The sequence below is a fragment of the Musca autumnalis genome, unplaced genomic scaffold (genome assembly GCF_047663935.1).
Source record: "Musca autumnalis isolate F117 unplaced genomic scaffold, ASM4766393v1 scaffold_1, whole genome shotgun sequence".
Lineage (NCBI taxonomy): Eukaryota > Metazoa > Arthropoda > Insecta > Diptera > Muscidae > Musca > Musca autumnalis.
The window spans coordinates 280,909,651-280,930,780 of NW_027411644.1; the positions used below are offsets into that span (position 1 = coordinate 280,909,651).

General features: G+C 35.4%; 1 protein-coding gene and 1 long non-coding RNA gene across 2 annotated transcripts; both read left to right on the plus strand.

Annotated features, from left to right (window-relative positions):
- Positions 1-1,632: 1,632 nt before the first annotated feature.
- LOC141391295 (uncharacterized) lies at positions 1,633-2,676 on the plus strand. The gene is made up of 4 exons (XR_012409616.1): positions 1,633-1,734; positions 2,246-2,330; positions 2,397-2,511; positions 2,568-2,676. It is a non-coding gene; the product is annotated as an uncharacterized lncRNA (long non-coding RNA).
- Positions 2,677-9,039: 6,363 nt separating this feature from the next.
- Positions 9,040-13,789, plus strand: LOC141392002 (uncharacterized). The gene is made up of 3 exons (XM_073964843.1): positions 9,040-10,048; positions 10,319-10,465; positions 12,633-13,789. The coding sequence occupies exons 1-3, from the start codon at positions 9,040-9,042 to the stop codon at positions 13,787-13,789; spliced, it is 2,313 nt and encodes a 770-aa protein (XP_073820944.1).
- The last annotated feature ends 7,341 nt before the right edge of the window (positions 13,790-21,130 follow it).

Genomic DNA, 21,130 nt, shown 5'->3' on the forward strand with positions numbered 1-21,130 from the left:
ATATTTTATGGATCTGTGATACTTTATAATAAAAAAATGTTCTTAGTATATAATTTTTCATAATATAAAAAATGCAAACTACGACTACGCCTACGACATTTGAATGCATACGACTACGCCAACCGTAATAAGGGGGATTATTGACAAAATTTCGCTTTTTGGCACCAAAGCCACAAACCTTTGGAGGCTTATAACCGCGAAATTTTATTAGATAAGAAAAAACGGAGAGACACGTGCCTTCTCGTTTTAGGTCTTCTATCATGCTGCGGTGTCAGAATATGGTTAATAATTTTCGTTTTTCATAGTGTGGTTAACTTGCTCGCCTACCACACAGAAGATGCTCGTTCGTTGAAACTCCATCTCAATATTATTGACTCCATATCCACGTCCTTGAGATGTTCGAGGAAATACAGAACATTATAAAAAAATTCATATTAATTGTTCATTTATGGCAACAATATCTTGCTATTCGTCCTCAAAACAATATTCCGTCAAAATATACAAAGGCTGTAGGTCGTTTCAAAATGCTGCACTAAGGATCTATTTTCTCCCTATACTTTCCAGAGGTATTTTCGGGATTCCAAAGCCAAAATCGGGCTGTTTTGCATTTATGGCAACAATCTCTTGCTATTGGTTCTCAAAACAATATTCCGCCAAAATTTACAAAGGTTGTAGGTCGTTTCAAAATACTGCACTATGGATCTATTTTTTTCTCTATACTTTCCGAAGTATTTTCGTGTTTCCAAAGCCAAAATCGGACTGTTTTGCATTGGTCCATTATCCAACAATACATATTGGGTCAAATATTCATTATTTGCATACTTGTCTGTGGCCGAATCGTCATTGTTTAATATGGTCTCAAGCGTTTTTTACCTTTATGAAGACCCTTCATGACGGTTTTTTTTATCACTGAACTTTATCACATTCAATACTGTTAGTCCATTGTTAGCCGCAAAAGTCAAAAAAATGCATAATGACTACAAACATTTTCAAAAATTCATTATTTGCATACTTGTCTGTGGCCGATTCGTCATTGTTTAATATGGTCTCAAGCGTTTTTTACCTTTATGAAGACCCTTCATGACGGTTTTTTTATCACTGAACTTTATCACATTCAATACTGTTAGTCCATTGTTAGCCGCAAAAGTCAAAAAAATGCATAATGACTACAAACATTTTCAAAAAATAGTTTTATAGTACCGCTTTTCCCGTTGCAATACATTTTGTCAACTCAAAATAGGTAGTAGGTAATTATTATTTTAGTCCGTATTTGTTATAAATTGTTTGTATAGTTTTTACATATATTATTCCCATAAACGAACAATTATTATGCAATTTTTGTCTTTGTAATACATTTGTTGTCTAACTGTATCATCTTTTCTCCAAACATATGTATGTATGTATGTACTTTACAATTTAGTTGAAAATAACACACATATTCAATACATACATAGGTATAAAATAAACATAGCCTTCCTCGCCAACTGCCTATTTAAGCGAAAAATATTGCAGAAAATGCACGGAAATTTAAAAACTTCTGTTTCAGTTTTCCTATATTGGAATCCCTATTTATTTAAATTTCAATGTGACAATCAATTTTCAAATTGATATTCAGTCTGACAAACCCCCCAGGTAAGAACACAACAAAAAAAAGGAAGAAAAGAAAAAAATTGAAAAAACAGCCAAAAGGATGGAAGGAAAATTAATATCTGAAAATGGTGTGGAGGAATTTGGGTAAGTAGAGTGTAAATAGTGGTGAATAGTGAAATAGTGAGATTAAAATGTTAAATCTTTAAGATATCCACAAATATATTGGCCAATTGGAATAATGTCATTTTATCTGTTTGTGAAATTAATTGCAATAATGCCTAAATGCCTTTTGTGTATCATTAAAATATTGGCGGCAATTATTTGGCATATATTCCGAAAGGTCTATTTGTGGATATTGAAGTTCGGGAGATTATTTCAAGTCAATAGGAAATATTTGATATTGATTATCTATTTATTTATTTTATTTGTAGTTTATATATTAGTAATAGGATATTTGTTATTTGTATATTTTTGGATATATTATTATGTATTAAAATTCGTTGGTGTTTATTTGTTTAATTATTTTTTCAATTAATACTATAATCTGTTGTTACTAATCCATGTATGTTGTTTTGTTTTTTGTTGTTACATAAATTTGAGAAATAATAATAAAAAAACATTTGACAAAAAGAAAATTTTTTTTTCTTTTTTTCAGGCTTGTCATTCAATTGGAATGTCTATGTACATATGTATCTATGTATATCTTGCGGCTAACTTCTTGGATTTGGATACGATGATGGGCATGAATTTGATAACAAAACAAGAATTTGACAAATATAACAAACATGTTTCCTTTTATTTTACAGGTCTGTCAGGAGCATCAATATTGTGTGGCAGATGACCCCTGTAATGATCTATTGTGCGAAAGTTGAAATAATAAATAATTGTGGACTTTTAATGGCATTTGTGTTATGTGCGAGTGTGAGCATTTCCAGAATATTCCACTTCTACTTCTACTACTCTTCTCTTCTTTTTAGCACATTCCATTTCATTGTTAAAGATGGGATGCAACAGATTCCTCCAAGGCATTGAATAAGAAAAAAATGAAACTGCTGTGATATTTCAAACTTTACATGACTGAACATAACTGGTGCTAATAATGTTTGCCATCTACATTTACTTTCCTGGTTTAGAATCACATAAACCGTTGTTATGCATCTAGATTCTAGAATGGTGAAGGCAAGTCGAATTCTTTTATTTTGTTAGAATACGAACATTTAGTGATTTTTATCTCCCCCTTCTTTCCTTGTACAGCTCAAATTCTCTGGTATTTATTCCTTTCACATGAACATTATTCTTTGCCCTACATGAGTGCTATTACCTATATTTATAATGCAAAGAATTTCCGTACTTATCGTGTTCCATGACTGTTCCAAAGATTTGTATCAGAAAAAACACGTGTGCCCATGAGAATCTCAGTAAATGTTAGAAAGAAGATGATGAGCATAACTCAATATTTTTTATCTGTACTTTTCTTTACTCTTATCTTCTTTACAAAAACCACAAAATTTGTTTTAAAATTGTCCAGAGAAGGAAGGGAGATAACCAATGATGCAAACAAGAGTGTAAATAAAAAGTTCTGTTTTTGTTTATTCTTATATGAAAAGTCCAAGTGCTGTTGTTTTATTTTCTTTAACGGATGTTAAGATAGATGACCACTGTGGTGACCTATTGTACCAAAGATGACGATTGTGGTCAACTATTGTGCGATATATGACCACTGCTTATAAATTGTATCCAACGGATTGCATTTTTCATTGTTAAAGATGGGATGCAACAGATTCCCAGCAAACATTTTTGGAAGTTGTGCATGTGGAGTTATGATTTCACTACATCCTTCGATGCAGACCACACGGAGTTATGAAAAAATGCAATCCGAGAAATAACCAAGGATGCAAACAAGAGTGTGAATAAAAAGTTCTGTTTTTGTTTATTCTTATATGAAAAGTCCAAGTGCTGTTGTTTTATTTTCTTTAACGGATGTTAAGATAGATGACCACTGTGGTGACCTATTGTACCAAAGATGACGATTGTGGTCAACTATTGTGCGATATATGACCACTGCTTATAAATTGTATCCAACGGATTGCATTTTTCATTGTTAAAGATGGGATGCAACAGATTCCCAGCAAACATTTTTGGAAGTTGTGCATGTGGAGTTATGATTTCACTACATCCTTCGATGCAGACCACACGGAGTTATGAAAAAATGCAATCCGAGAAATAACCAAGGATGCAAACAAGAGTGTGAATAAAAATTCTGTTTTTGTTTATATGAAACGCCAAAATATTGTTGTTTTATTTCTTTTCAAGGATGTGTAGATGATTACCACTGCCTATTGTACGAAATATGACGACTGTATTCATATATATATATTAGGGTGCCACCGTGGTGCAATGGTATGCACACCCGCCTTGCACACAGAAGGTCGTGGGTTCGATTTCCCGGCCAGGCAACATCAAACACTTTTCAACGGTGGCAAAATACCCCTCAGTAATGTTGGCGACATTTCCTGAGTATTTCAGCCATGTAAAACTTCTCTACAAAAGTGGTATCTTAGACACGCCGTTCGGACTCGGCGATAAACTGTAGGTCCCATATCATTGAGCTAATATGAATCGGGGTGCACTCATTGATATGACAGAAGTCTCCCTTGTCCCTTATGGGATGTTTGTGGAACAATTATTATATGATATTGTACTGTGGTCATCTATAGTACTATATTGTACCGCGGTCTCCTAATGTACGATAGATGACGACTGTGGTCACCTATTGTCTAATAGATTCCACTGTGGCCAACTATTGTGTGGTCATCTATCGTACAATAGTTGACCACAGTGGTCATCTATCGCACAATAGTTGAGAATAGTGTTCATCTATCGCAAATTGGTGACCACAGTGGTCATCTATCGCACAATTGTTGGCCACAGTGGACATCTATCACACAATAGTTGACCACAGTGGGCATCTATCGCAAATAGTTGTCGCACAATAGTTGACCACAATCGTCATCTTTGGTACAATAGGTCACCACAGTGGTCATCTATCTAAACATCCTTTAAAGAAAATAAAACAACAGCACTTGGACTTTTCATATAAGAATAAACAAAAACATAACTTTTTATTCACACTCTTGTTTGCATCCTTGGTTATTTTACCTTCCTTCCTTCTCTGGACAATTTTAAAACAAATTTTGTGGTTTTTGTAAAGAAGTTAAGAGTAAAGAAAAGTACAGATAAAAAATATTGAGTTATGCTCATCGTCTTCTTTCTTACATTTACTGAGATTCTCATGGGCATACGTGTTTTTTCTGATACAAATCTTTGGAACAGTCATGGAACACGATATGTACGGAAATTCTTTGCATTATAAATATAGGTAATAGCACTCATGTAGGGCAAAGAATAATGTTCATGTGAAAGGAATAAATACCAGAGAATTTGAGCTGTACAAGGAAAGAAGGGGGAGATAAAAATCACTAAATGTTCGTATTCTAACAAAATAAAAGAATTCGACTTGCCTTCACCATTCTAGAATCTAGATGCATAACAACGGTTTATGTGATTCTAAACCAGGAAAGTAAATGTAGATGGCAAACATTATTAGCACCAGTTATGTTCAGTCATGTAAAGTTTGAAATATCACAGCAGTTTCATTTTTTTCTTATTCAATGCCTTGGAGGAATCTGTTGCATCCCATCTTTAACAATGAAATGGAATGTGCTAAAAAGAAGAGAAGAGTAGTAGAAGTAGAAGTGGAATATTCTGGAAATGCTCACACTCGCACATAACACAAATGCCATTACAAGTCCACAATTATTTCCCAGCAAAATAAATTGGAAGCAGTGCAATGTAGACTACTTCTATCACGGCATGTTTTGATGCAGTTCAAACGGAGTCATGAAAAAGGCACTCCATTCCTCACATTTTAACCGCTTTTGGATGCAATCCAAAGAATCACATCCATTTGCAGTTAAAATGCAGTGCCAAGGGTCAGTTAAAATGCAGTGCCAAGGGGTTAGTTAAAATGCAGTGCTATGGAGTGCATCTTTCAGTAGTCACGCTCTTGTAAAAATCATGAGTGAAAATGCAGAATTGGATGCACTTCCAGATTACTTGTACATATAATTTAACTGCATCTTTAGAGGCAAACATTTTGCTGGGTTATTATTTTAACTTTCGCACAATAGATCATTACAGGGGTCATCTGCCACACAATATTGATGCTCCTGACAGACCTGTAAAACAAAAGGAAACATGTTTGTTATATTTGTCAAATTCTTGTTTTGTTATCAAATTCATGCCCATCATCGTATCCAAATCCAAGAAGTTAGCCGCAAGATATACATAGATACATATGTACATAGACATTCCAATTGAATGACAAGCCTGAAAAAAAGAAAAAAAAACATTTTCTTTTTGTCAAATGTTTTTTTTTATTATTTCTCAAATTCATGTAACAACAAAAAACAAAACAACATACATGGATTAGTAACAACAGATTATAGTATTAATTGAAAAAAATAATTAAACAAATAAACACCAACGAATTTTAATACATAATAATATATCCAAAAATATACAAATAACAAATATCCTATTACTAATATATAAACTACACATAAAATAAATAAATACATAAACAATATCAAATATTTCCTATTGAATTGAAATAATCTCCCGAACTTCAATATCCACAAATAGACCTTTCGGAATATATGCCAAATAATTGCCGCCAATATTTTAATGATACACAAAAGACATTTAGGCATTATTGCAATTAATTTCACAAACAGATAAAATGAAATTATTCCAATGGGCCAATATATTTGTGGATATCTTAAAGATTTAACATTTTAATCTCACTATTTCACTATTCACCACAATTTACAATTTACTTACCCAAATTCCTCCACACCATTTTCAGATATTAATTTTCCTTCCATCCTTTTGGCTGCTTTTTCAATTTTTTTCTTTTCTTCCTTTTTTTTTTGTTGTGTTCTTACCTGGGGGGTTTGTCAGACTGAATATCATTTTGAAAATTGATTGTCACATTGAAATTTAAATAAATAGGGATTCCAATATAGGAAAACTGAAACAGAACTTTTTAAATTTCCGTGCATTTTCTGCAATATTTTTCGCTTAAATAGGCAGTTGGCGAGGAAGGCTATGTTTATTTTATACCTATGTATTGAATATGTGTGTTATTTTCAACTAAATTGTAAAGTACGTACATACATACATATGTTTGGAGAAAAGATGATACAGTTAGACAACAAATGTATTACAAAGACAAAAATTGCATAATAATAATTACCTACTATTTTGAGTTGACAAAATGTATTGCAACGGGAAAAGCGGTACTATAAAACTATTTTTTGAAAATGTTTGTAGTCATTATGCATTTTTTTGTCTTTTGCGGCTAACAATGGACTAAAAGTATTGAATGTGATAAATTTCAGTGATAAAAAAAACCGTCATGAAGGGTCTTCATAAAGGTAAAAAACGCTTGAGACCATATTAAACAATGACGAATCGGCCACAGACAAGTATGCAAATAATGAATATTTGACCCAATATGTATTGTTGGATAATGGACCAATGCAAAACAGTCCGATTTTGGCTTTGGAAACACGAAAATACTTCGGAAAGTATAGAGAAAAAAATAGATCCATAGTGCAGTATTTTGAAACGACCTACAACCTTTGTAAATTTTGACGGAATATTGTTTTGAGAACCAATAGCAAGAGATTGTTGCCATAAATGCAAAACAGCCCGATTTTGGCTTTGGAATCCCGAAAATACCTCTGGAAAGTATAGGGAGAAAATAGATCCTTAGTGCAGCATTTTGAAACGACCTACAGCCTTTGTATATTTTGACGGAATATTGTTTTGAGGACCAATAGCAAGATATTGTTGCCATAAACGAACAATTAATATGAATTTTTTTATAATGTTCTGTATTTCCTCGAACATCTCAAGGATATTAATATTGAGATGGAGTTTCAACGAACGAGCATCTTCTGTGTGGTAGGCGAGCAAGTTAACCACACTATGCAAAACGAAAATTATTAACCATATTCTGACACCGCAGCGTGATAGAAGACCTAAAACGAGAAGACACGTGTCTCTCCGTTTTTTCTTATCTAATCAAATTTCGCGGTTATAAGCCTCCAAAGGTTTGTGGCTTTGGTGCCAAAAAGCGAAATTTTGTCAATAATATATCTTCCAAACCGTAAGGAAATTTGAATTAATCTCAGAGTCAAAGTTGTAGCACTTCTCAAAGAAAAAGAAAATTGTGAACACATAAATGCCTTAAATCTTCATCTACTAGGTCATAATCGTCAAAATGTAATTTCTTTTTATATTTTTCTCGGGTATGGGTCTACAGATAGCAAATCGATTAAATTTGAAGCAAACAAGCAATCACAAAAATGTACATTAGATCTCCGTAAACAACTTTCTAGGGCATATGATCGCGGTATAAACAGTTCTTAAAGGTTAAAATGGCAAAGCAAATGGTATTTTTATCCTGTTTTCTCTGGTTCTTATCCAAAGATACTAAACCGTTCAATATCACTGTGCAACATTTTCAATGTAATTTTGTACAATCAAGTTCTAATGCTGTTTTTATGAAAGTACAGACCCAATAGATAAAAACCGTCTTTGGGTTTTGTTTTGTTAGATCGGGTTCGAATTTTATGGCCTTATCTAAACATGATTAATTATTGACTTTTTAAAACAAATCGGGGCTATGTCTTCGAAACCAATGCAAATCTTTCCATGACATCCGCAGCAAACGTGTAGATAAGAACAATAAGAAAGTATTTGGAAAAATAATGAACATGAATAACCTCATTTATTGCCTCAAATTTTATAATTGTTATATATGTAATTTCGATATTGACATCACTTTTATTTTATCTGTCAGATGGCAACTCTATTCTCTTTTTACATTCTTTATTTTTTACTAGTTAGTTCTAAGTTTACTCTTGCAACTTGTACATCGCAATCCTTCTTATGCCCGTAATTTCTACGCGTAGTTATCTATGCGTTCATAGATATCCCCCGTGTAAGCAAAATTTCATAATTTCAATCCATAGGTAACGTTACCGGGTCGAAAACGGCCGTGTTACTTTCACCAAGGATTTTACCTGGTTGATCCTTGCCAATGTGTTAAAAATTGTAAAACACTTATATGTGGCAATGTTTTTACGAAATCATGAATGAAAGTCACCAATGTTACCACAAGTTTTCAAAATTTACAAGCCTCGGTAAATGGCATGTAGAAATTACCAAACGCGTAGGTAAAGATAACTAATAGGTATCTACCTACCCGGTTACCTAGGGCTAGAAATTACGGGCATTAATGAAATAATAATAAACTGAATTAAATTAAAACTCCAGACTTTGAGTATATAATATTGGTGTCAGAAGTGGACAGACATTATGAACCAGGAGCAGATGAATGCAGTTTTTGCTTCATTGGCGGATGCAATTCGCACGGCTGTGACGGAGGCGGTGCAAACATCGCGGCCGCAGTCTGTGACGTCAGACGACATAAATGCAACGAGACCACCACGTTTTGCAATAAGCGAATACAAAATCGCAGATGGCTCAACAGTTAGAGACTATTTCGACAGATTCGATTGGTCGTTGAAATTGAGCAAGATTGCGCAAGAAGATTATCATAACTATGCGCGTGTACACATGGGTGCCGAGCTAAATACAGCTCTCAAAATTCTAATTAGTCCCAAGAAGCCAGAAGAAATGAAATACGAAGAAATCAAAACAACACTGATCAATCATTTCGACGGAAGGAGAAATATTTATGCGGAAAGTTTTAGATTTCGACAGATACGCCAGGACGTGGGGGAGTCTTTGGCAAATTTTTCATTGCGCTTGAAGCAAGCAGCGGCATCGTGTGAGTATGGGGCATTCCTGGATAGGATGCTGATAGAGCAAATGATATTCGGGGTTGAATCTCGCAATATTTGTGACGAGATTATTGCCAAGCAACCAAAGAGTTTTGCGGAGGCATATGAGTGTGCCACGGCAAGGGAGTTAACTCAAGTATCAGCGACTGTAGTAAATACAGGCGAGAATATTACGACAGAACCTACATGCAAATTGGGATTTATACCTGTAAAGACGAAAAATGGTGTCAAGCAGAAGGCGAATAAAACGGCAGAGGAGAGATGTTATGGTTGCGGTGGTCGACACGTACGGAAGGATTGTAAATTCAAGAATGCAAAGTGCTTTACATGCGGCAAGCCAGGCCACATAAGTAAAATGTGCAAGTCAAGCACAAAACAGATAGATGAGTCGGTGTCGTCAGATGAGAGCGAGGAAGCACATACGTATCAGGTGGCAACAGTCAAAACGAAAGGGCCATTCGATCGGAAAATGATCACAATGAAAATAGACGTCCAGAAAGTGGATATGGAACTGGATACTGGTGCTCCATGCAGTGTTATTAGCTTGAAGAATTTAAAAAATATTAAGCAGACACCAGTGTTAAAAAAATCTGACCGGCGATTCTCAAGTTATACAGGGCACAAGATTACGTGCGTCGGACGGACCGTTGTGAATGTGTCTTTAGGCAGAACCAGTCGTAGGCTGAACTTATACGTAGTGGATGGAGAATTTGACACGTTGTGTGGTCGTGAGTGGATCGCACATTTTGTTCGGGAAATAAATTTTGCAGAATTATTCCATGACCCTACAGAGACACCAGTGGGGACGGAGTTGTCAGCAGCGGCAGGAGAGAAGGTAGCCTCCGTATCAGTAAGAAAACCTATTCTGTCTGAACATCAACAGCAACGACTACAACTGATATTAGCCAAACATGAAGATATATTCAGTGATGTCGCGGGTAAGTTCAAAGGTCCACCTATTAAAGTGCAGTTAAAGCAAGATTCTACTCCAAAATTTGCAAGACCCCGAGAAATACCATTCGCATTACGGGATGCATATGTCAAAGAAATAGATGCTAAAATTGCAGCGGGTTTTTACAAAAGAGTAGAATATTCAGAATGGGCATCTACTACACATGTAGTAACGAAGAAGAATGGAGGTATACGTATCACGGGTAACTACAAACCAACCGTAAATCCACAGATGGTAATAGACGAACATCCCATTCCAAAAGCGGAGGATATTTTCAACAGGATGAAGGGCTCGACCGTGTTTGCCCATTTGGACATTACTGACGCATATTCACACTTGGTTCTTGACGACGAATTTGCCAATGTCCTGACGCTGAATACTCCAACACACGGACAGATACGCCCAACTCGTGCAGTTTATGGAGCTGCTAACATTCCGGCCATCTGGCAAAGGACAATGGAAACGGCTATACAGGGTATTCCTAATATTCTTAATTTTTTTGACGATTTCCTGGTATTCGCCAGAGACGTAAATGAACTTTTGAAAGTCCTTGAGATTGCTTTATCCAAATTGAAGGAATTTGGATCAAAAAATGCGTGTTTGTGACGTCATCGATTGAATTTTTGGGTCACAAAATTGACGCTAAAGGAATTCATAAATCCAACAAGCACATTGAAGCAGTTATGCATGCGGCAAAACCAAGTACGTTGGAGGAATTACAACTATTTTTAGGAAAGGCGTCGTATTATTCGAATTTCATACCAAAACTGTCTACGCTGGAAAGACCTCTTCGAGATGTTTTGAAAAAAGGTATGTTCTATTGGAATAAAAATACAGATACAGCATATACAAAAATAAAGCAAATGTTGATATCGCCACAAGTGCTGCTTACGCGACGGAGCAACGATATTCGCAAATTGATAAAGAGGCGCTGGCCATAGTGTGGGCCGTCCAAAAGTTTTTTAAGTACTTGTATGCCCGTCATTGGACTCTGATTACTGACCACAAACCGCTGGTACAAATTCTCCATCCGAGTACGACGCTGCCTGTTTTATGCATATCCCGTATGGCAAACTACGCCGACTTCCTTTCTAATTTTGATTTTGAGGTGGTCCACAAAACTTCGAAAGAAAACATTAATGCCGAGGTTCGAGTCCATGGCTTTCCTTTTTCACTTGCAAATAATTTCAGATCATTAAGCTTAACTCTAAACGAGAAAATTAATAAAATCATTAAAAAAAAAAATGATCTTCGCCCTAACAGGCAAAATTTCAAAAAAAAAAAATAAAAAATAGGCTGAGCCCGGCTGGTATTTGAACCCACGTCCTTGAAAACATATCAAAAAAAATGTTGTCACGGCGTGTTAGCGTTCAAAGCCAAAACTCATAACTTCAAAGGCATCGCAAAAAGCGGTTGTTGTGAAGAAAATACATTTCAACGGCCAAATATCCGTTAATGTATAAAAACACATTTGCATTTGAAAAACGATAAGTTCTAGGACAGAGAAGCCATTACATAGTCGATACGTCCGAAGATTTGCTTTACCACCAATGAAACCAGGTAACGTAATTTGGTGACTATGTGGGTTCGAGTCCATGGCTTTCCTTTTTCACTTGCAAATAATTTCAGATCATTAAGCTTAACTCTAAACGAGAAAATTAATAAAATCATTAAAAAAAAAAAATGATCTTCGCCCTAACAGGCAAAATTTCAAAAAAAAAAAAAATAAAAAATAGGCTGAGCCCGGCTGGGATTTGAACCCACGTCCTTGAAAACATATCAAAAAAAATGTTGTCACGGCGTGTTAGCGTTCAAAGCCAAAACTCATAACTTCAAAGGCATCGCAAAAAGCGGTTGTTGTGAAGAAAATACATTTCAACGGCCAAATATCCGTTAATGTATAAAAACACATTTGCATTTGAAAAACGATAAGTTCTAGGACAGAGAAGCCATTACATAGTCGATACGTCCGAGGATTTGTTTTACCACCAATGAAACCAGGTAACGTAATTTGGTGACTATGTGGGTTCGAGTCCATGGCTTTCCTTTTTCACTTGCAAATAATTTCAGATCATTAAGCTTAACTCTAAACGAGAAAATTAATAAAAAAATTAATGCCGATTATTTGTATCGAGTAACACCACCAAAAAAAGTGAACAAGCTCGGTCTTCAGGCCACAGCTTACGATTTTGATGAATTCGACAGTGTCATGATTCGTCAAATTAATCAATTACCAGTAACTGCCCAACGAATTGCGCAGGAAACGAGAAAGGATCCACATCTTGGTAAGATTGTAAAGTTATTGGAAAGTGGACAGTGTTTGTCAAAAGCCGGTTACAAGTCACCAGAAATTAACTACAAATTATCATCTGGGTGTTTAACGTTCGAACACCGGATCGTGATCCCTCCTAGATTTCGGGGCGATTTAATGAAAGATTTGCATGGTGCCCATCTAGGAATGGTTAAGATGAAAGGCATAGCCCGGTCCTTTATATACTGGCCCGGCATCGACAAAGACATTGAGGGTACTGCGAGGGAATGCGAGCGATGTGCAAAATATGCAAATGTTCCGAAGAAGTGCACAGATCACCATTGGGAGTACCCCAAGGCTCCGTGGGAGCGAGTCCACATAGACTATGCGGGACCCTTTGAGGGAATGATGTTACTCATTATTAGTGATGCATTCTCTAAATGGTTGGAGGTAAAGGTTACCAAATCAATGAACGCAGCTGCAACCATAACATTGCTTGATGAAGTGTTTGCTACATATGGAGTGCCATCAATATTAGTTTCGGACAATGGAACAAATTTTTCTTCTGCAGAATTCAAGAATTTTATACAACGAATTGGCGTGAAGTATCACAAATTTACTGCCCCTTACCACCCAGCAACTAACGGCCAAGCAGAGCGAAGTGTCCAAACTGTGAAGAATGCATTAAAGGCTATGTGTACAACGAAAATGACTCTGAAGGAGAATTTAAACGAATTCCTGAGGCAGTACAGAAATGCACCCCATTCTACGACAGGACAGTCGCCAGCACAGTTGTTTTTAGGACGCCAACTACGAACACGTCTGGATCTAGTGCGGCCAGAAGAAACTAATAGTAAAGTGACAGCCAAACAATACCTGAAGAACAGCTGTAAGTACAGAGAACTGGAAAGGAATCAAATTGTGTACTTTCTTTCCGGAAATCCACGCATCAACAAATGGCTTAAAGGCAAGGTGACTAAACGTCTGGGAGATGTCCACTATGAAATTTTGTTCCAGGGGAAGTATTATAGGAGACATTGTGAGCACTTTGAGCTTTGATTTAGAAACAATTTCAAAATATAGAAGCCACAGACAATTTTGTTTTTCGAAAAATAGTTTTCCTTCTGAAAACTTTTGAAATTTTCATGCATTCGATATTTAATTTTGAAACTGGTCATTACGAAGTTCGGAAAAATATTTATAAAAGAAAATTATTAAGGATATTGAGGACTTGCCTATAAAAGGATACGGCCTAATATAATTTGAAGGACTTTGCCTAGAAATTTGAAAAGGATTCAAGGATTTTCTCCATAACATTGAGAAGGATAAAATCTTAATCATTACCCGGATTTTGACTATAATTGTGGAATATACATATAATGTCTGAAATGTATACAAGGATATTACTGAAATTTTGAAGAAAAAAAAATATTGCCACAATTTATACAAGGAATTTTTGAAAAAAAGGATATTGCCTAGAAGATTTCAATTTGGATTGATTGCCTAGAAGATTTCAGTACAGATTAATTGTCCAGAAGTTCAAAAATAATGACTTGGGATTAAATTCGTTCAACAAAATTTTTTCTAAAGGATGTTTGCTTATTTAACATCATTTGCCTTCAATTTAACCGCATCTTTTTGTTGCATCAAATCAAAGAACTACCAGTGCGAAAACATATGTATGCAAACAGTTTCATCGTTGATAAATAGCTATTTTTTATCATTGGATGCATTGTACAATTATCATGGACCAAACTATCAAAACTAAGATATTTTTCGAAGAGCTGCAATTAGTTTAAGCGTTTATATACTTTTAACTTCCCACACAATCATCATATTTCGATCTCAACACATTTTATACCCTTAAAATATTTGATCAAGAATTAAAGGATCCAGACTACAAGCGCTTGTTGGAGTGGATGCTGTAAAAAGTGAGTATTAAATGAAATATAGATTATAATTTCTTTCTATGACATAAAATGTGCTGAGAGATCAAAACATCTAAAATATTACAATATAAATATTTTTTATTGAATACGGAATCTTTGTTTTATCTTAGTATTATTCAAATACGTAATAACTTATTTATTGCTATTTTCATATTATTAAAATACGTTCGTTGATTTATGTTTTGAATTAAATATAAATATGAATTTTTAAACTAATTCCGAGATATTTTCCACGAAATTGAATGGTTTAGGTAAAAAGTAGGTGGGCTGACAAGATATTTTAAAAGTCGGCATGGTTGGGAGGGTAATTCGACGTGAGAAGACGGACAACATCGGAATCTTCTTCTATCTTATTCATTTCCGAAGTTACTAGAGTGTTAGGTCAATTTCACGTAATAATAATGCTACCTAAACAAATTAATTTTTCTTGGTCGACCCAGACTAATTTCTACCGGTAAGAACACCCCCCATTAGCCCTGAGCACAGCCGGAATTAAAGATAGCGTTGGGCCGGAAGGAATAGGGTCTGTAGGGAAGCGGGTCGTCACAGAAATTTTATGGCGCCCAACGTGGGGCCACATCGCGAAAAGAATTTTAAATTTAGTCTATTCATAAAACATTCAAAGTATGATGTGCCCCTTTTATTTGAATCTAACGTGCAAATTGACGCATATTTTTTTTATCTTTTGGTAATCTATCTATGGCCTTATTATTGGATTACATGTTGGTTTATATCGACGTGTACCAAATAATTGAAGAGTCTGGATATACTTGAGAAGAAGTTAGGTGAGATTTCATTCTGGTTTATATTGGAATATACTTCTTGATTTTGTTCTTGGGTTTTGGGTGAAACTTATTTGGTTGAGATAATTGGTAATGGATTGTTTCGTTGCCAATCTCCCAAACAGATTTCAACCCCTATACAAAAATTTATTTTCTTTTGGTTTAGATAGAATATGTTTAGTAGAGATTATTGGTTATGAAGTATTTTGCTTCCAATCTCCTTGACAATTTTCCATCGCAGTCAAAATTATTGTATCTTCGGAAAGAATTTGATTTTATGATTTTTTTTACGCTTTTTACTGAAGCTTTCAAGAGTAGTGGAAATAATTTTACATTTGAATATTTTATTGATATATTTAAGTTGAGTTTGAGCATATACAAATTTTATTAACTGGTAATTATTTGATAATCATGCCACTTACAAGAAGTAGGGAAAATTTGAACGCGTTTGATGTGGATGAACCAACTAACTGTAGCTTTACGATAAATATGGAAAATGACAATGCAGAAGCAACGCAAAATTCAGCAAGAAGAATAACTAGGTCACAGAATACAAGAAATTCTAATAGGAATACAAATACGCGAACCGTTCCGGATGATACTCATATTAGGTCTATGATTAGCGAATCGGTGACTAGTTTAAGGGAAGAATTGACAGCTGTCATAACGAACGAGTTAAGAATGTTAAGAACAGATAACACCTTAGCATCTAGAGGCTCAGATCCTAACAATGATAGGAACATAATAACTACTACTAGCACAGGACAACCACATGGATTAGAGGTAATGAATTCTGAGAAAGTTCTTAACATTATTCGCAATTGGAAAGTTAAATTTACTGGAAATTCGTCAGATATAAGAGTTGAAGAATTCATTTACCGTATCAATACATTAACTGCTAACACCTTGAATGGGGACTATGAACTTTTGTGCAAGAATGCGCATGGCATTTTTGATGGAAAAGCTTTGCAGTGGTATTGGAGATTCCACAGGAATACAGATGACATTACCTGGCAAACTTTGACCGCTGCCCTCAAAAGTTATTTTAAAGATGATTTTAGTGATTTCGATATCATGGATGAAATACGACGGCGAAAGCAACGACCTCAAGAATCTATTGATGACTACTTGGAAGTAATAACTTCAATGACCGATAAACTCAAACATTCCATTACTGAAACCGAGCTTTGCGGAACAGTAATAAAGAACTTAAAACCCGATGTTAGATATGAGTTGTTACATTTCCAGATTGACAGCATGTCTCAGCTCCGAAAGGAAGTTAGAAGGCATGAACGTTTTATGCAAGAAGTGACTCATACAGACACGAAATTAGTGAGGACGCGGATAGCTGAGATAGTAGATATGTCAGATATTCCTCAAGTACAAGACGATGATACTCAGGAGGACATTTGTGCTCTACGTATAGTGAAATGCTGGAATTGTGACGAAACTGGACATATATATGTAGATTGTATGAAAGCACGGCGCATCTTTTGTTACGGATGTGGATTACGTGATACGTATAAGCCAACGTGTCCCAAATGTACTCTGAAGAGTCAGGGAAACGGGAAGTCGGATGTCCGCAGAAAGTAAACCGGACATCCGTTGATTGCAAAGACAAGGGAGAGAAAAAACAAAATCTAGAAAGACGAGACTTTGATAATACTCTTTTGAGACCATTTCACACCCGGATGAAAAATATACAAAACCAAATACCTAAAACACGGACTAGACGTATTAAACGATCGTCTAAACGAATAAGGAATTATTATCGTAAAATAAAAGACTTCAAGCGAATTACAATATCTACGATTTTGGATAAAAATTCTGACAACAGACCATACATAAACCTTAAGATTGAGGCATCGAATTATTTTGCTCTGCTTGATAGTGGAGCTAGTAAAAGCGTTATAGGAGGAACATTTGCAAACGAAACCCAACGTAAGAAAGACTTTAAAAAATTTAAAGGAAGTGTAAAAACGGCAGACGGCCAGACGCAGAGTGTATTGGGAACAATTAGCTTAGAGGTTACATTTCAGAATAAATGCAAATTATTTGAATTTTTAATTGTACCAGCAATACAACAGGATGTCATCTGCGGTTATGACTTCTGGAAGGATTTTGGGTTACAAATTTCGTTTCCACATATTGGGGCGATTGAAGCAACAGAAAATAATCCAGACAAACTACGACTGACACTAGAACAGGAACGTAGACTTAATAATGTTATATCTACTTTTCCTGATTCGGAAATTGAAGGGTTGGGATGTACATCTTTAATAGAACACCATATAGATACTGGTGACGCAAAACCAATAAAGCAGCGTTATTACCCCATATCTCCGGCAGTGGAACAACAGTTATGTGGAGAAATAGACAGAATGATTTCGTTAGGGGTAATAGAAGAGGCACCTACTTCACCTTGGTCATCACCAACAGTAGTAGTTATAAAACCTGGCAAGGTTCGAATGTGTATAGACAGTCGCCGCTTAAACTCAGTGACAGAAAAGGATGCTTATCCAATGCCAAATATTGATGGGATTTTGGCCAGGCTTCCACCAGTACATTGTATTTCAAAGATAGATCTTAAGGATGCCTTTTGGCAAGTGAAACTTGATGAGAGTTCAAAACCGAAAACGGCTTTCACGGTCCCTAATAGACCGCTGTATCAGTTTACTCGTATGCCCTTCGGGCTATGTAATGCTCCTCAGACTCTTTGTAGACTGATGGATATGGTAATTCCATATAATATGAAATCACATGTTTTCGTGTATTTGGATGACCTCCTAATAGTTTCCAAAAATTTTGAAGAACACATAAATCATCTTTTAGAAGTTGCGACACATTTACGAAAAGCGGGGTTAACTATAAATGTTAAGAAGAGTGAGTTTGCATTGAGCAAAGTAAAGTATTTGGGATATGTAGTAGGTAATGGGACTCTACAAGTCGACGAGGAAAAAGTTAAAGCCATTAAAGATTTACCGGTACCTAAATCAATTCGACAGGTTCGAAGATTCTTAGGAATGACAGGCTGGTACCGACGTTTTATACAAGATTATTCAGCGTTGGCTTTTCCACTAACGGAACTACTTTCCAAAAAGAAAACATTTATTTGGACCGAAGACGCTCAGAAGTCTTTCGAGCTTCTAAAAGAAAGGTTAACAACAGCTCCGTTGTTAGTCCATCCTAATTACGACAAACCATTTGTACTGCAGTGTGATGCGAGCACTTATGGCATTGGTGCAGTACTGGCTCAAGAAGACGACGAGGGCGTTGAAAGACCCATAGCATTTATGTCCCACAAGTTAAATAAGAGTCAAAGAAATTACTCCATAACAGAGCTAGAATGTTTAGCTGTTGTAATGGCAGTAGCTAAATATCGAGCATATATCGAGGGACAAGAATTTAAAGTGGTGACGGACCATGCAAGTTTAAAATGGTTAATGGGACAAAAGGACTTATCCGGACGATTAGCCAGATGGTCGTTAAAACTACAAGGATTTAATTTTAGTATAGAGCATCGTAGTGGCAAATACAACGTCGTGCCTGATGCATTATCGAGGGCTTTTGAAGGAGAGGAATTTCTAGAGTCGATAGACATAGAAAACATTCCAGCAATAGATTTGAAATCCGAAGCTTTCGAAAGTTTAGAATATGGCAAGTTACGCGGAGAATACGCCAAATTGAACGTTCCAGATTTTAAGGTAATAGATCAGTATATCTACAAAAGAACTGAATTTTCGAACGGACATTCAGACGAGTCTGAATCGTGGAAACTTTATGTGCCATTAGAATTGAGGCAAAATATAATATACTGGGCACATGATATTCCGAAATCGGGTCATGGTGGTATTGCGAGAACACTCGAACGAATAAGAAGATATTTCTTTTGGCCGGGGTTAGTAGTAGATGTACGACGATATGTTTTGGAATGCAATTTATGTAAAACTTCAAAGACTCCAACTCATACGTTGAAACCCCCATTGGGTCAAATTGTAACTACAGAACGACCGTTTCAGCGGTTATACATTGATTTGATAGGACCTTTACCACGAACAAAGTCCGGCCATATTGGTATATTGATTATTTTGGACCACTTTTCTAAATTTACATTTTTAAAACCATTGAAAAAGTTTATAACTAAACCAATTTTAGAATACCTTGAAAAAGAAATTTTTAGTTGCTATGGTGTCCCGGAAGTTATTGTGACCGATAACGGGTCGCAGTTTAGGAGCAGAGATTTTGAACGTTTTTTACAGAAAAACGTAATCAAACACAATTTAACTGCGGTGTATAGTCCGCAATCAAATGCAAGCGAACGCGTGAATCGAGTTGTGAATGAAGCATTACGTTCCTATATTAGAGATGACCAGAGAGAATGGGATAAATACCTGTATAGTGTGAACTCTGCTCTACGTAATAGCGTTCATCAGAGCATCGGGAGAACGCCGTATGAAGTTGTATTCGGGCAACGAATGGTAACTCATGGCAACGACTATGAGATTTTAAGGAGGTTAGAACTTTTAGCTGAGACCGACTCAAATATAGAACGACAGGACAAATTTCCACTAATAAGAGAATCAATAAATGAATATGTTAAGAAAGCATACGAAAGAAATGAAAGAAGCTATAATTTAAGGTCGCGATTTAGAGAATTCGATGTAGGTCAGGAAGTAATAAGACGGAATTTTGCGCAAAGTTCGAAGGTAGGCTATTATAGTTCGAAGTTAGCACCGGTAGGTGTAAGAGCAAAAGTTGTGCGTAGGATTGGTAGGGTCTACTATGAGTTAGAAGACATGGAAGGTACAAACAAAAACGTTTATCACGCAAAAGACATATGGATGTAGGAAGGAACAAAAAATCTTTTTTTTTTTTTTTTTTTTTTTTAAGCGGTGGTGTGAAATTGTGAGCACTTTGAGCTTTGATTTAGAAACAATTTCAAAATATAGAAGCCACAGACAATTTTGTTTTTCGAAAAATAGTTTTCCTTCTGAAAACTTTTGAAATTTTCATGCATTCGATATTTAATTTTGAAACTGGTCATTACGAAGTTCGGAAAAATATTTATAAAAGAAAATTATTAAGGATATTGAGGACTTGCCTATAAAAGGATACGGCCTAATATAATTTGAAGGACTTTGCCTAGAAATTTGAAAAGGATTCAAGGATTTTCTCCATAACATTGAGAAGGATAAAATCTTAATCATTACCCGGATTTTGACTATAATTGTGGAATATACATATAATGTCTGAAATGTATACAAGGATATTACTGAAATTTTGAAGAAAAAAAAATATTGCCACAATTTATACAAGGAATTTTTGAAAAAAAGGATATTGCCTAGAAGATTTCAATTTGGATTGATTGCCTAGAAGATTTCAGTACAGATTAATTGTCCAGAAGTTCAAAAATAATGACTTGGGATTAAATTCGTTCAACAAAATTTTTTCTAAAGGATGTTTGCTTATTTAACATCATTTGCCTTCAATTTAACCGCATCTTTTTGTTGCATCAAATCAAAGAACTACCAGTGCGAAAACATATGTATGCAAACAGTTTCATCGTTGATAAATAGCTATTTTTTATCATTGGATGCATTGTACAATTATCATGGACCAAACTATCAAAACTAAGATATTTTTCGAAGAGCTGCAATTAGTTTAAGCGT